Below are 17,208 nucleotides of genomic sequence, written 5' to 3' on the forward strand. Positions count from 1 at the left end.
AAAGGACCTGAGTTCAAACACTGACTCAAATGTTTACCATCTTATCTAGATAAATAATTTTACCTTCCTGGACATGCTTGTTTCTTCATATAAAAATAAAGAGATGGGACTAGATAAGTGGTGTCAAATTCATATAGAAACTGTGGGCTGCCTATTGACTTAGAATACCCCAAATTAACATTATCTATGTTGTCTTATATTTCTATTTATGTTGTTAAAGATTTCTAGGTGCTAAAGGTTCCTAGATGTGTTTGATGACTTTGGACTAGACAACTTTGAAAGATTTTTCTAGTTCTCAAGTTTATGAACACTGAGCCATCAGGGTGTCCTAAGAAAAACAAGTGATTACATGTGAATAAATAACCTATCCCATAGATGCATTCCCTGGTAATCTGGGCATATGTCTAAAACAAGAGAAACATGACCTTTTACACTCATCTCTGCCATAAAGCTTAAATTAATTCTCATTCACTCTGATTTTTTAAAACTTCTATAGAAATCCTTTTAAGTGGAAAGAATATGTTACAAAATTAAATTTAAAATATTAGATAAAAAAATTAGATATCCAAACCAAGTTGAGAATGACTAGCTAATTCACTTATTTTTAATGGAATTAAACTTAAAATTTTGAGTTCATTTAGAGCTATATTTTCTAAAGTATAGACAATCATTAACAAAATCAAGAAATGTCACTTACTTGTAACCCCATGCAGCTATTCCTAATATGAGAGCCAGCACCAAAATTGTGCCAGTAATTATCCCTATTATGATATTTGTGCCAGCAACACCTGTAAAAAATATACAGTGAAGGTTGGGTTAAAAATTGGGGTAAAAAATGGCCTAGTACGTATTCACAAAAGAACCAGTCTGGGAGGGAAAGACCAAATATAGCCTTAGATATGGTTTAAGCTACTCCCTTGTTCATTGCTTGGTGGGACAGAACTGGTTATAAAAAGGAAGGTTGAAAAAAAGAAAACTCAGATTCAAAGTGCCTAATGCCAATGTGGCATCTGCTTAAGCAAAAAGCTGCATAAAATCAAGTCAGGAGGAATATTCCCTTTTCCAGAAATAATAAAGGGCATTTATGTTATGCTTAAAGGTTTGCAAAGGACTCATACATCCCTTTCTTCCTCTAAGCATTACAATAATCAAACAAGATAAATATTTCAGGCATCATTACACCCATTTTACAGATGAGGAAACTGAGTAAAATGAAGGCTTTGAACCCATATTACTCTTGACAAATTCAGTCCTTTCCCCAATATACTAAAATGCTTTTTCTCTGAACTCTAAGCAATTCATTACTTTAATTAACAAGTTTATTTATTAGAGGTAATTTAGTATAGAGATAAAATAGTAATAAAAGATTATTGCCTCTTTAAAATTTGTAAATCTTCTCAATGAGAGTCTAAAGACCTTGGACTACTTTGGTACATTTCACAGTACATAGCAAAGTGTTTGGTATATAATAAAAAAATCATAGAACTATTCTAGGAAAGATAAGAGACCTGGTTTCTAGCCCTGGTTCTGTCTTAATTGCTTTGTGACCTGGGGTACAACACTTCTCTCTGGGCCTCAGTTTCCATATTTATAATATAACTAATAATTTTAAAGTTTCCTTATAAGCACTACAATTTATTCAATTCTATAAAGTTCATTCATTGACTTTTAGAGTAGATTCCATAATTCTGTAAATAGACTATAGTTTCATCCGGTGACTTAGATACCTATAAACGATGAATCTCAACCTGAGGGAGTGAGGATTGTATTTGAATCCACAGGGCCTGATACATTAAATGATTACTTATTGGTGTATTTATCTAATTCTTTTGGTTTACTAGTTGAGGGAGAGACTGTGAGGGAGAATCAGAAAGGACATGACTTCTCTTATCATTTGGAGGGGCAGAACTTTTTTGATCCCTTGGGCATAATTTCCTTCAGTAAAATATTCATGTATTAAAGGGCAGCAAAACTTCTGGAAAGGGTCCATTCACCATCAATTCACCAAAGGGTCCAGAGAACTCTGAATTATAAGAGTAATGCTTAGCTGCAATTAACTTCTCCTTCCTCATAAGGCATGATTAAGCCTTCTTCCCTGTGTCTTCAAACCTCATTCATGAAACAGTCCATAAGCATCTTTACCCAAAGCACCTACTATGTCCAAGACCCTGAAGTTCATTTCCTCACAATCTCTCTCTCTGGGGACATAGGAAAGCTATAAAAAAAAATGCTACAGATCTTGCCAGAAAATTTGCGGTGCATCTGATACTTTCCCCAAATAGTCACAAAAATGCTGCTTTTTTGGGTGTATTTATCAACATTGACTTACTTTTTTCCTACTATACTGTGACTTCTTTGAGAGCATTGACTCCTTTTTTACCCTTTTTTGGTACCCCCAATACTTGGTGCATGGTTGGCACTTAAAAATGCTAGATAATTGACAGATCCTCCCATTAAAAATCCTACTTGGAGACAAAGATGTATTTAGAAAGGATCACCAACGAAATATAGGAAAATAAAAAGGAGAGCAGAAATGGATACAGAGAAATTTTGTTAGTATCTTTTTAAAATTTATATATATACATACACACATTTTTAAATACTCTTTTTTTTTAGGTTTTTGCAAGGCAAATGGAGTTAAATGGCTTGCCCAAGGCCACACAGCTCGGTAATTATTAAGTGTCTGAGGCCGGATTTGAACCTAGGTACTCCTGACTCCAAGGCAGGTGTTTTATCCACTACGCCACCTAGCCGCCCCTCATTTTTAAATACTCAAAAAATTTTCTCATAATCCCTTCACTTAAATTCATTATTGGTCAGGTGAAGTTATTACAAAAATGTTCACCTATCACAAAGAAATTTGAGGAGAAATGATTGATCCAAATTAATGACATTCTCATTTAATGCATGAAAATCTCATTTTAAGAATCAGGATCATCCAAAATTAGTCTTATAGAAAAAAAATAATTCAAGAACCTGAAAACCTGCTATCATTTGAGGACAAATTACAGTTTTGCCAGGGGTAACTCAGCTATATCAGAATTGAAGTAATTATAAAAAGAATTATTTAGTTGACAACATTGAGGCAATAATTTTGTCCTCTCTCCGGGAAGACTATGATTCACTAAAACTAAAAAGTATGTACTTACCATTGCCAGAAAGAGTTAAATCAGATTTTGATCCATCATTGTATGGTAAATAAGTATTACAGTCTGCACCTATCCAATGCTTGTTACATACACATTTTATTTCATTACTGCAAACCTGAAATCCAAAAACCAAATTGAGACTAAAAATCATACACAAACTGATCATAATGCAATGTTAGGAACAACACAAATTAACAATGATTATGCTTATTTTCTGTATGAAAACTTTTCCTGATTATTTCATTCATTGTTCATCTAAAAAGTCTCTCACTCTCACTGCAAGTCATTCTCACATCAACTTACAGAAAATAATGGGGCATAAGCAAAGAACAATGATTATCCCTAGGAGAAATGAAGCAAAATTTTAGCTATAATACAAAAGGAAAAGAATGGAGATATTTACATAGAAATACAGTGAGTTCTATATTATCCATGCAAATTTTCCATTAATTCATAGAGAAGGATGCTTGAAAAGATAAGGAAATTTAGGGTTCTAGAGCCAGGGGATCTAAGACATGGTTAGACAATCAACATAGAGGGAAGAAAGTTCTACTCAGGCTGGGGATATAGAAACCAGATTTGAACTCAGGTCTTCCTGATTCTAGGTCTGGCACTCTATCCACTGCACTACCTAGATAAGATTCTAATACTTTGATCCAAACTGTCAAAACTTTTCACATTTAAGCTCAAACATCAACTCTGTCTCAACACAAATTATAAAGAAGTTGGGGAGTATTTATAGTTATAGATCACTTATGACCTTCAATAATATGGATAACTGTCTTCAAATAAGGACAGACTAGAACAAAACAATTCTTATCCTTTTTGCCTTCTCAACGTTATTTTCCCCCTAGAATCTCCTATAGGAAAAATGTAAAGACTTGGAGCTTCCTTTTCATATGAGTGAATCAGTTAGACTTTTTCCAGCTGGTGGCCCATAGTGTGTGTAAGGGTTACAGCTAATCTTTGATGCTCTTCTTAGAATGGGTAGTGGTTACCAAGACAATAAATCACTAAGATCCTTCTCTGTGAATCTCTCATAAACATACAGAAAAATGTGAAACTGGAATAAATATACAATTCTTTTATTCCAGAACAATGATCCAGAAAACCATCATGATTAAATGATTAAGTAAAAACACATCTTCATTGCATTTAAATCTTAGTTACGTGGCTGTACGAATGAAAATGAACCTTGTCAAAGGCTTCCTTTCTTTCTATTCATTAAAAATATTTGCCCAAACCATTGTATGTTTATCTTTTTTAATTCTATTTTAGCTTGTGAAACTTTATGTCTCCTACTTCATTTAAAAAAAGAAAAAGATCCAATGTTAAAGCAAATCAGAATTCATTAACATAAATGAGAAAGGAGAATCAGACATTATAATTAGACACAATCATTTTTACTTCTTTTCCCCTTCATTTCATGCAATAGCAACAGTTATGGTGATTGTTATTGTTTAGTCATGTCTAACTCTTCAGGATCTCACTTGGAGTGCTCTTGGCAAAGATATTAGAATAGTTAGCCATTTCCCTCTCCATCTCATTTTGCAAATGAAGAATCTGAGGCAGACAGAGTCAAGTGACTTGCCCAGAGTCACACATCTGTTAGGAGTCTAGGCCAGATTTGAACTCAGAAAGATGAGTCTTCCTGACTCCAGGCATTACAGCACTAGTTAACTGCCCAATTGTTATGGTAGAAGGACAGAATTTGGATTTCACTTAATCTATAATACATTCAGTATTGATATGCTGCTTATATTTTCAATAACCAACTTGTTTCATAAAATCAGGAAAAATTCCTGGTTTAGAATTGGGAATATTTCATTGAATACACATCACAAGTTTGAGTTCAAAGGAACTTGAAGGTAATCAAGCTCAATCCTGCTGTTTTATGGATGAATAAACTGAGTCCTGAGAGTTAAAGTAACTTGGCCAAGACCACACACTTCACAGATTAAAAATAAATACATAATTCACATTAAGACATACAACATACCCCATTTCCTGAACAAATGGCATTTTCTTTTTTACTCAAGCAGGTACTGAAGTTGAAAGAGGCAGTAGGAAGACATCTACGTTCTAGGCACATCATTTCAGGGCCACATGGTGTCCCATCTTCAACATAGCCAAGATCTATTTCTTCTTCAAGCTTAACATGACCACCACTACAGTTAAGTAAGCAATATTAAGAAAAAAGTTATGTAATGGTGTCGATTTTATGTAGTTTTTTAAAAAAGGTATACACATTCCTTTCTTAATTGATTTTGAATCTACCTTTGTAAACTAAATGAAGACTAATATCACTGCATATGTATTCTGTTAATCTTCAGAAAGGTGGTACATCTTCCTTTCTGTAAAAGCATGGCAGCAACTTCATCTTTACACTGATTGGCAGAGTAATCAACAAGGATCATGCATTCCAATATATTGATAAAATTGATGTCAGAACTGCAATAAAATTTCTGGTTCATTTTTATCACCTAAGACCAAGTGAATCATAATTATTACTCAAGAAAAAAAATTCTAGTCTTGTAACCAAGTGGGTTAGTTAAGGTCCATTTCAGTTTTAATAATGAGGACAATTTTTAAAATTATCTTTTTCCTTGTTTTATTTCATAAATGAAGAATAAATTTAAAATTTAAAAATAAAAAAAAATTCTTTTTCCAAAAAAAATTCTATGTTCACAAAATTATATTCGATAATGGAGGTAATTACAAAAATAAGTAATTATAAGAATGCTACTCAATGTAATTCCATACTTAGGGGATCAACAATTTAATCATCACTTCCCTCTTGATCACAGATTCCAACTCTTCCATAAATTAGCAGATGAAGAGATCTTAACCTGAGGTTCTTGAACCTTAATATTCTGATAATTGCATTTTAATATGATTGGTTTTCTTTGTAACTCTATGCATTTTACTTTATGCCTTTGAAAACATTACTCTAAGAAAGGGTCCAAGCAACAAAGTGGTCCATGACACAAACAAGGTTAAGCAGATCAGTATTAAATAGTCTTTGAGAGTTCTCATGGCCAAAATCATCACATTATAGTCGTCCTGTTGATGAAGCTTTTCAAACCTAGCCAGATTTGATTAAGAACAAATGGTTTATTACTGGGTCACAGTCACAACCCTTCCAACAACAAAGTAACGTGCTTGTCTTAGCCTCTGCTTAGCCCAAGGAGCCAAGGTCTCTCTCCAATCTAATAAGACATCACAGCATGAGTGGGAAACTATTTAATAGATAAAATAATTTTATCAATTCAGATAATAATTGTTTCATAGATTTATTAGTTCAAAACTCTCCATTTATCATTCATGGAAAAAAGGGAAACTAGAAATAATCTCTCTAGCTGATAAACTGAAACTTGAAAAACTCGAAAGATGAAAAGAAGTGGAAGTGTGTATCTTAATCATTGTATTTGGGCTGAAAAGATGAACTGTTATTCTTGTATGTTAGCCTTATGCTAGCTCACAAGCTTACAACCACTTCATCTTTTACATTAGTTCAATGCAGAATTCTAGTTCAAAACATGTTCAAATCAGACTTAATGGAGAGTGGGGGTGGAGGGGAAAAGCAGCATGAAATACTATTTGGTGTCAATAAACTTGAATTCAAATCCCAGTTTTGTCATTTACCACCCATATAACTTTTAGTAAGTCATTTCATCCCTCTCTGGACCTCAGTTTCTTCATTTGTTTAAATTAGGAAGTTGGATGAGATGATCTCTTCTAATTTTAAATCAATCATCCTATGATTCTTTTCTTTTTTTGTAGAATCACAGAGATGGAAAAAAGCAACAGAAGTCATTTTTTCCCATTCCCTTCATTTCTTGGGGAAACCAAGGCCCAGGAAGTTTAAATTACTCATGCAAGGACACACATAAATAATACCAGAGGTAAGATTTCAATTCCTCTGTCTCCAGAAAGTTTTTCCCCCCTTATTCTGACTCACTATTTTTTCTCCCACTCTATTTGGATTTAAGCAATGGTCTGAACAAGGTTTTGGGAGCTTTATTTTTAATAAATAATTCACATTTTGCTCTGCTAAAGCTGAATTCCATTATCTCATCATACAATGGAGGTGACCCATGTTTTCAAAGGGCATGGCAGCAGAGCACGAATTCTGGCAGATGATACCAAGCTGCTAAGTCACAGAATTTGAGAGCAGACTATCTTAGCCATCCCACAGAAGAAGAGAATTCCCACTATAACAATCCCAACAGCTGGCTCCAACCTAAGGGCCTTCAAGGAGGGGAGGGAAATCTACCTTGGAAGCCTTCAAGAATGCTCTAGGCAACTGATGGGTTGTCTTCAGGGGACAAGCCTAAGTAGTCAGTGTCATTACCCCCAGGCTATCAGATAATGAAGTTTTTGAACAAAATGACTTATGAACTATTCTCCTAAGTCATGGAAAGGTTGGGACCTTTGGTGACTGAAAAGGAAAAAGTAACCACTCATTTAAACTATTGAAGACACCCAAAGTACTAGATGGGAAGGAAGATGCAGTGTCTGCTTTGCTTTGCAATAAGGCAGCAATTGTTGTACTTACCTGCAGTTTAATGTCCTTCCCTGCTGCACCACTAAAGAGGATGTGATTTCTCCATCTAATTCGCCAAGCCTTGGAATGTTGCCAATGTTGGAACACAGGAGGTAACCACAAAGTACATCCCTAAATCAACAGAGTATACAAATTGCTTCAAAATGGTTAAAAAGTTTACTACTACCTTAGAAACATGGATTTAACCATTAAAATTAGATCACTTACACAGATCATTCCAATTTAGGGGAAAGATATTCTTATGCCCCTGATATTCATTCAAATCCTAACAAAATGGCTCAAGCCAGAATACTCCATTTCTTTTAATAAATGACATCGCAGTATCCTGGATAGAGATAGAGAAGACCTGGGTTCAAATCCTTTCCTGACACATACTGATTTTGTGACCCAAGACCTCTCCGTGCTCCAGACCAGAGGTGTTGAACACAACCAGGAAATGTTCAAGTCTTTGCTTTATACATTTAGGTCATTAAACTGATCAAATTAGGTCTGGCCAAATAAAGTTGTCCTCCACTTAGGACTGCTTAGCAATAAAACTTCCATCCACACAAACTTATTAGGGTAACTGGCTTCTTTAATAGCAAAGACTTTAAAAAGAGTCCTCTTTCACAATGAACAATTATATCTTGCACTCTGAATATTAAAGAACTTTTTTGTTGTTTGGTCTTTTTCAGTAATGTCTGACTCTTTGTGATCCCATTTGGGGTTTTCTTGGTAAAGACACTGGAGTGGTTTGCCATTTCCTCCTCCAGCTCATTTTAAAGATGAGAAAACTGAGGCAAACAGGGTGAAGTGATTTGTCCAGGGTCACACAACTAGGAAATATCTGAAGTTGGATTTGAATTCAGGTCATTCTGACTCCAGGTCTGGCCCTCTATCTGCTAGGCCACTTAGTTCTCACCCTCCCCCCATATTGAAGAGCAGCTTATGTATAATTTTCTTTTATTCACTCCTACATAATCACAATGTTACTTTCCTTTACTAATTACTTCTGACTTTCTGTTTTCATTATAACATTATATTCTTATATATTTAAAAAGAACTTTCACCATTCTGTTCCACTGGGAACACTCTCTAAAATGCTCTGTATGCTTAATGATTTTTCAGTTTTAATCAGATGATGTTAATATAGCAATGAAAGATTTTGTCATTCATAGTTACTCAGAAGATTGGTGAATAAAACACAAGGATGAATGTGAAAAAAATCAGACTTCTATTATACAAAATAAAATATGAAAATCAAGCAAAAATAACCCTAAAATCTCTACTTACTCAACCTTATTATCTATTTAGGTAAAATACAGAAGTCCCTTTGACACAGATGGAAATCTTCAATTTTGACCCTTTCACAAAAAATTATTTCTTCATTCAATAAATATTGAGTATCTTTTATAGTCAAGGGATTGTGCTTGATGTCTATATCATTATTATTGTTATTAATTTTTTTATTAGGCAATCTGGGTTAAGCGAATTGACCAGGTTCATAACTAGTAAATATCAAATATCTAAGTTTGAATTTGAGCTCAGGTTCTCCTAACTCCAGGGTTTATGCTCTATATCATACATTTTTTAAAATTAAATTTTATTTTATGACCATGAAGATCTAACATCTTTTTTCTTCTTCCCTTACCTTCACTGAGAAGGAAAAAAATAAATAAACAACAACCCAAACAAACAAATAAATAAATAAATAAAAGCCTGTTATAAACTATAAAGTCCAGGAAAATATCTGCATTGATCTAGACCTAAACCACCTCCCCCCTCAAATATCTCAATCTGTACTCTGAACTCATCATTTCCCTATCTATTCTATCCCCTATATGTATATGTAACTGTATCACAGATTTTTGTTATGATTATTCAGTTGTTTGAGTTGTATTCAGCTCTTGCAAATCCCATTTGGGGTTTTCTAGACAAAGACACTGGAGTGGGTTGCCACTTTCTTCTCCAGCTCATTTACAGATGAGGGAAACTGAGGCAAACAGGGCCAAGTGACTTGTCTAGGGTCAAGTGTCCCAGGAAGAATTTCGGGATAAATGACTTTTGACTAGAACAATCTTGGAAGGCTTCACAGAAGTAGTAGAATTTGAATTGAGACTTGATAGGAGAGAATATTCAATATTCAATAATAAATAGATGGAAGAAGGAACAAGAGAAGAAAATTCCACACATTCTATCCTGCTGCTCACCAGGAATATATATTCAGGAATATAAGTAATCCAGTTCTTCTGGAGTCTGGTTGAGTGGAGGAAGCCTAAAGATCACGGAAAGGCTAAATGTCAGATTCTGACTTATGTACTCTTTTTGGTAAACAATGGGGTCACAATGACGGCTTTTGAATAGGAGAACAGCATTATTAAAGCAGGGACAAGGGCATGGTAAATTACATAAAGCATAGACTGGTGTCAAACTCAAATAGATATCTTCTTGACTGCATATTAACTTAGAAAACCACAAATTAGCATTGTAAATATCATATTGTATTTTAATTTATTTTGTTAAGCAGTTCCATTTTACATTTTAATCTCATTCTGGTCACACTCATAAGTTTTTACAGGCTATGAGTATGACACCCCTGGCAAATAAAATGATTTAGATGGAAGCGGAGAAAGGACACAGAGATTACTTATGAGACTTTTGCAATACCTAAAGAAAACACAATAAAAGACTTGAACTAGGATAGAGGCAGGATCAGTAGAAAGGAAGGGTCTCTCCTCAAGAACCTATAAGATGGGCCCTTCCCAGTGAGATGGAAAGAAGAGTCAGCATCAACCTCAGCTTTCCCTCACTCCATAATAGCAAGAGATGTGTCAAATAAAATGAACAAATAATGATAATAAAAAATGAGGGGAAAGGTAAAAAAGATATAAGGGAAATCTAAAAGAAAAATTAGGAGGCAGAAGAATTAAATAAACAACAAAGAGGCCTGAATAAATACATAATAAAATCTATGGGGTAGAATAAAGTGAGTAGAAACTCCCAGAAGAAAAAAAAATAATTCTGAAACTCTTAGAAATACAAATAAAATAATCTCAAGGACCAGCAGTATTATTTTCAAGACTTTTTTATATTCAATTGAGGGGTTAAAGAGCAATTTATAAATGCATATAAAAGAAACAATTTTTTAAATTAAAGAAAACTTAAAATCGGATGGAAGTATAATACAAATAATTAAAGGAAAAGATAAGGAATGAGTTGTCTTAAAAGTTTAAAAGTCAGAACTGACTAGAGCAGAAAGCAAAGATATTAATAAAGCAGAACTGTAAAAATGGCATGAAGATAACAAAAATAAAGAGATGAAATAATAAGTAAAATTGTAAGAAATGAAACCTCTATAAATTTTAACAATGGAAGCTGTAGCAGACAAATCTGAAAGAAAATCTGAGAATTATTGATTTCCCAGGCAAAGAGCATAAATACAATATTCCAGGAAATCATGTATCACACTGCCTCCAATTATTAGAAACCAAGGGCAAAATTCATATTAAGAAAATTAATAGGACCTTATTAGAGAGGAATATCAAATTAAATAACCTAAAAATATAGTTTATAAATTCTTTGTTCAGTTTTAAGAAGGCAAGAATTACCAATTTACATATCATGGCATACCAGTTCAAATTACCATTAATTACCATTTAATAACAAAAAATCAAAGGAAAAGCTAGAAATATGAAATAATTAACATAAAAGAAAATCAGTCTACATTCTAAAATAATGTAGCCTACAAAGTTGAAGATACTTCTACATGAAAGAAAATGGATCTTTAATATTTACATATTTTCCAATTTTTCTTCAAAGAAAACCATATTAAAGCCTTTGAAATGCATATTCAACAAACAAAATAAAATAAAATAACAATGAAAATAAAGATTTCACAGAATCATGGGAAAACTACATAACTACATGCAAAGTACAGGAAAGTAAATGAAAATGAAAGTTAGCAAATTCAAAACAATGGATTTTGTTGAGAAGAGGTTAAAATTGACTTATATTTTATGTTAATGATCAGTAAATTATAAAAATAGACAGTTAAATGCACCATCATAAATTAAAATCTATAATGATTCCATTAGGCAGTTTTTCTCAATTGTATTTGGGTAATGTACTTTGTCAGGAGTTTGAGTGTTATTAGGTATCAAAACAAAATATATTCAGTAAAAATATTTTTAAGAAATAGAGGCAAAAAGAAAAAAGAGTAAGGGACAAATATAAAAAATTAATAAGGAAGAGGCAACAAGGCTGTGGCAAGAAAAAAAAAGAAAAGTCAAAGATTTTTCTGACTTGTGGCAAGGAAAAGAAAGAGAAAGGAGTCAAAGATTTTTCTGACCTAACTAAGAATATGAAGGAGTTAATTCTGAGTAGGACTGTGATGAGCTCAGTTAAAGTGTGAAGCACATTGAGTTTGTAATAGCATCAGAATATTCAAGGGAAATCTTCTAGGAGGTAGCTGAAATATGAGTAGAATCTAGGAGAGAGAGAGGTTTAGATTAGAATTACCTGGCCAAGAACACAAAATCTGTTGGTTTAAGGAAACTGAAAATTCTTCTATTTCCTCCCTAACCATATTATTAGGAGAAAGACAGTTAGTTAATAACACTGGAAAAAGGAAGACCTGAGTTCCAATCCCCACCTCAGATGTTTTCTATCTGTATGACCCTAGGCAAATCATTTAACCTCTATCAACTTCAATTTCCACATCTGTAAAATGGGAATAATAATGGCACTTACTCCCTGGGGTTGTGGTGAGGATAAAATGAGATATTTATAAAGTGTTTTGCAAACTTTAAAGTGTGGTAAAAAATCTGGCTATTATTAGACTGCATTCTAAGTACCGATGACTGGTTATCTTGGAAATGGGGCAGATTAGGGATGAAAAAGAAAAAAAGAAAATAATACATTAATTATAGCTTCAAGAGCCAGGATAGAGGTTATGCTGAGGCAGGTAAATTACTGAATAATGTAAATAACTAAAGTAGGAGGGGAAGAAGGGGACAAGCTTTTATTAAGCATCTGCTATGGGTCAGTCCCTATGCTAAGTACTTTACATCTTCTCATTTGATTTTCACAACAATGCAATGAGGTAGATGCGATTATTATTCTCATTTTACAGTTGGGGAAGCCAAACTAGAGGCTAAGTGATTTTCCTAGAGCATATAGTTAACAAATGTCTGAGGCTAGATTTGAACTCAGGTCTTCTGATTCCAAGTCCACAGGTCCATCACTCTATCCAAGGTATTACCTGGCTACTTCCTTATGGTGCTGATAATTGAGAGATATTTTAGTAGATAGAAACCTCCCCTATGAGTATCCTGGACAAGGGAGGAGAGTGGAATATGGATTAATGAATCCAATCTACTCTGTTTAGATGCTAAGAGGAGACTCAAACTATACACATACAAATCCATACCCTATATCAATAGAAATACTCAAACTCAGATAAATTTAGGTTTTCCCTATATTATTCTTTGTAGTTTCATAGGGAGTCCAGAAGCCAAAAAGAAAAAAAAAAAACGGCAAGGCCAAGATTCTGTTCTTCCACAATATAAAGCTAGATACTGGGTAATAAATTCACAAAGTAATTCTCTAACTTACTGTTTATTACACTGAATCCAAGTATCCTTGTCTCTCCCACAGTTGCCTTTCTCGGTGCCTTCAATATTCAGTTTTTCATAGCAGTATTTATCAGAAGCAGTCACTTCTAAAACAGAGAAATGGTCTTCTTCAGCAAACATGGGCAGATGCAAATTTTTCAATTTGGCACAAAAGATAAATGTGAACCTACAGAATTACACCAGTTGTTGGGCTACTAATTCAAAAGATTCTGACAAACATAGCAAAAAAAATTTTAAAAACTAGCCTTGGACGTCACTTGTGGATTTTCTGATGGAGATTCTTTTTTTTTGTGGATCTCATTTGAAATTTGGCAAAGGAAAATAAACACAGACCTAACACAGAGATCTTGCCTGGCAAAGCTCCCAAAGTGAACCTCATGTTTTGAATATTTTTTAAAAAATAAATCCTCAGTCTCTGAAGAAAGAAATGATTCTAACAAATAACAGATCCAGAGAAATGGAAAGAAAAGCTTGATTATGGATAAATGTGTTTGGAAGATATAACCACAAAATCTGAATCTTTACTTTACCCTATAGTCAAAAATTTGTCCCCATAAAATTAGATCCTTGAAAGATGATATCACACTGAAAAGAGCCTCCATGATATGGGAAGGACCTGACTTTAAAAGGTCAAGGTCTCCCATTGATCTAACCATCCTAATCTAACTATGTAGGACCACTGGGCTCACGTGGGTTAGTGAGAATACAGGAAGGCAAGCACATTACTCAAGCTGATTTCCTTTACTGTTCAGCCATTTTCAGACATGTCCTTCCTGATCCCATTTGAGACTTTCTTGACAAAGATACTGGAGTGGTTTACTATTTCCTTCTCCATCTTCTTTTACAGATGAGGAAACTGAGGCAAACTATCAAGTGACTTGTCCAAAGTCACACAACCGTTACGTGTCTAAGGCCAGATTTTCACTCAGGAAGGCAAGTCTTTCTGACTCCAGGCCCTGCACTCTATCCACTGCATCATTTAACTATTAGAATTGGGTTGCTACCAAGTGAGCCATGATCAGAACCATAGCATTGAAATAGAACTTAACAAGATTTTTAAACTTTGTAGTCTCAGCACAAAAGATACATTTTCTCTTCTGAAAATCTCACATACCTGGGAGTGAAATGCATCTGTCTACAAGGAAAACATTTTGTAAACCTTATAGATGAAGCTATGTTAATCACAGCAGCAGAGGAGGACAACAAAAACAGTGAAGGGCTGACAAATTCTCTCTCTCTCTCTCTCTCTCTCTCTCTCTCTCTCTCTCTCTCTCTCTCTCCACACACACACCTCCTCTAAAGAAGAGATTGGGAGGATAGCTGAAGAGCTTTCTTCAATTATCTGAAAAGTTGTCATGTGACAGACAGAGGTGACCCAGGACTCATTGACCATTGAGAGTAGAATTGGAAGAGGCCTTCTAGGCATTTAGTCCAACCTCCTCATTCTGCAATTGCAGAGCCCAGAGAAAGTGGTTGGGGATGACCTGACTAAGGTCACATAAGTTTTAAATGGCAAACCCAGGATATAAATCTAAGCCCTCCTGCTCCAGTTTCAACCCTTCTTATACCAGGCCACACTCCTTCTCAACCTGTATTGTATAGAAGTTAAATGACATACCAATGGTGGCAGAATGCTTTGGGTCCAAGACAGGTAAAAGTGGTTTTCATCGTAGGTCCCCATTGAACCAAGTGCAGGAAGGTTTCCTCTCCAGAAGGTGAGTGATTTGGGGATGAACATTTTTGGCATAGTCAACTAATAGAGACTGTCTCTGAAGGTTTGGAGGGTTGAGTTTGATAAGACACAAGTACTTACTTGCACCATGAACTTATGCAATATTGAACTAAGTCTGGGAAAGGAAGTTAACCCATAAAAGGAAACAAACTCCGCAATGAGATGGATCTGGGACAAGTGATGTAACAGGGACTCCTCTCCCTGCCTGAGTCCTGAGAACTCCGGTTCTTCTGAAGGGTTACAGAAAGAACCTGCCCACTTGGCCCACCAGAAACATGGATCATAAATCCCATTAACTTACTTTGCCCCCAGATGTACTTGCATTGTCTGTCCCTGGTTTTGCATCTTCCTCCAAAGCAGATGCCCTAAAATACATAACATGAAAAAGATTGTGCACAAACTCCCTCATTTATATCCTGGGAGAAATTAAACTATTAAAGAAAATATAGTAGAGAAGGATTTCTAGACATATATAAGGGCTTTATATTCATCCATAGGATGGGGACAGGGAAGATAAGTAAAAAAGAAAAAAGACATTTACATGTTATCTTTATTTTTTATTAAAAAGACAAGTAACATACAATCATCTTTTTTAAAATTATAGTTATGGAAATGCTTGTTTTATTCCATAAATAAATGAAAAATTTAAAAAGAAATATATAAGGGTTACTAGCAAGTATTTAAAAATGCCAATATTTTGATTGATGTTAATATGTCCTTCATTCTAGGACATCCAAATGAATCATATAGGAGAACTGAGTTGCCTACCTGAAAATTATCACACGAGTAGCCATCCATTTTATGAATATTTGGGGCACACTAGGAAAAAACAAAATCATGTCAACACAATGAAAGGCTAGAAATGATCATTTGAAAAATAACCTTTAAACTGTTTTAATTTAAAGGTCTAGGAAGTCAATTCAACAACTGGCCCATAGATTTATATGCAAAAAAAAGCTTTTACCAAGCTAGCTTGCACACATAAACTGATAAGTAAGAACTATTAGTAAGAACTAATCACTAATTCAGTGCTACCACAGTATAAATGATAGAGCCAGGTGCCATGCTAGAAGGTTTGAATCAATTAATAAATGTAACTATAGATGTATTTAATTGATGATATAATCTATCCACACAGTCTGCAAATATATGGATTTCCAATCATTTGGGCCACTACTGAAAAACATAGCTACCCAGGATGCATGAGGATGCACTAAGACTGGGTGCTTAAACTGGGGGTTCTTAACTTCTTATTTGACAAGGACTCCTGTGGCAATCTGGTAAAGTCCATGAACCCCTTTTAGAAGAAAGTTTTAAAATACATACAGTATTTAGCAAAATTAATAGCTGAAAATGCTTTTTACATCTATGTTTATATATTCCCTAATAAAATATATCTCTGTAGCCCTTAGGGCTCCTTGGATCCCAGGTTGAGAACTCTTGAATTCAGTTCTTTAATGATATGCAATAAGGAAAAAGAAGGTCATAGTAAAAACAATGTCTTTAAGTCCCCCTCACTTCACAGGATGACCCTGAAAACAAGGGCAAAGCATATTCAGACACACATCAGTGCAAACAGTTAAGTGGACAGATGGGCATGGAGGACAATGATAGCTGGCAGCATCTAGCCACATGTGGACCCAACACAAGTGCCCCTGGCCATGGTGGGAGCAGTATCTGCATCCAAACAAATGGCAAGAAGAAGAGAAGTATGGAGCAATAGTTCCCCCTTTTATAGTTGCAACAGTCCCTACATACAAAATTCATTCAAGAGGCATCTATTTTAGGCAACTGTTAGAGAGGCTTGTGTACTGTCCTTCCACTCTTATACATTCATTCCATCCATCCATTCATCTTTATATGTATATAAGTATGTATTGTATACATTTGCAATAAATATAATAAACTTAATTTCAATTATTCTTTGTATTACCACATAAATATAAAATATTGTTATTTGTCCTTCATTCTTGAAGATCATGACATCAGGGAGATGATGCCATGACAAGCAATCGAATTGGATGAGGAGATGCTGTGCTAAGTCACTAGCCTCACTTCTCCTCTAGAACTGAGTCCAGTGGCCAGATAAAAATCAAATATAAATGTATATAATTATTATAAATACATCAAATACATAATTAGAATAAA

The 17,208-nt window shown here is 34.4% G+C and overlaps 1 protein-coding gene across 7 annotated transcripts in view; it reads right to left on the reverse strand.

The window, feature by feature from the left end:
- The window catches only part of ADAM22 (ADAM metallopeptidase domain 22), a 91,546-nt gene that overhangs the window by 34,803 nt on the left and 39,535 nt on the right, over positions 1-17,208 (reverse strand). For all 7 annotated transcript variants that reach the window (XM_074192863.1, XM_074192862.1, XM_074192864.1 and 4 more), the window contains exons 15-21: positions 15,829-15,879; positions 15,362-15,425; positions 13,309-13,414; positions 7,708-7,827; positions 5,149-5,317; positions 3,150-3,264; positions 698-788 (exon numbers count right to left, since the gene is read on the reverse strand). In XM_074192863.1, the coding sequence (XP_074048964.1) occupies positions 698-788; positions 3,150-3,264; positions 5,149-5,317; positions 7,708-7,827; positions 13,309-13,414; positions 15,362-15,425; positions 15,829-15,879 (716 nt within the window). The remainder of the gene's footprint in view (positions 1-697; positions 789-3,149; positions 3,265-5,148; positions 5,318-7,707; positions 7,828-13,308; positions 13,415-15,361; positions 15,426-15,828; positions 15,880-17,208) is intronic.

Source organism: Macrotis lagotis, chromosome 7 (genome assembly GCF_037893015.1).
Source record: "Macrotis lagotis isolate mMagLag1 chromosome 7, bilby.v1.9.chrom.fasta, whole genome shotgun sequence".
Lineage (NCBI taxonomy): Eukaryota > Metazoa > Chordata > Mammalia > Peramelemorphia > Peramelidae > Macrotis > Macrotis lagotis.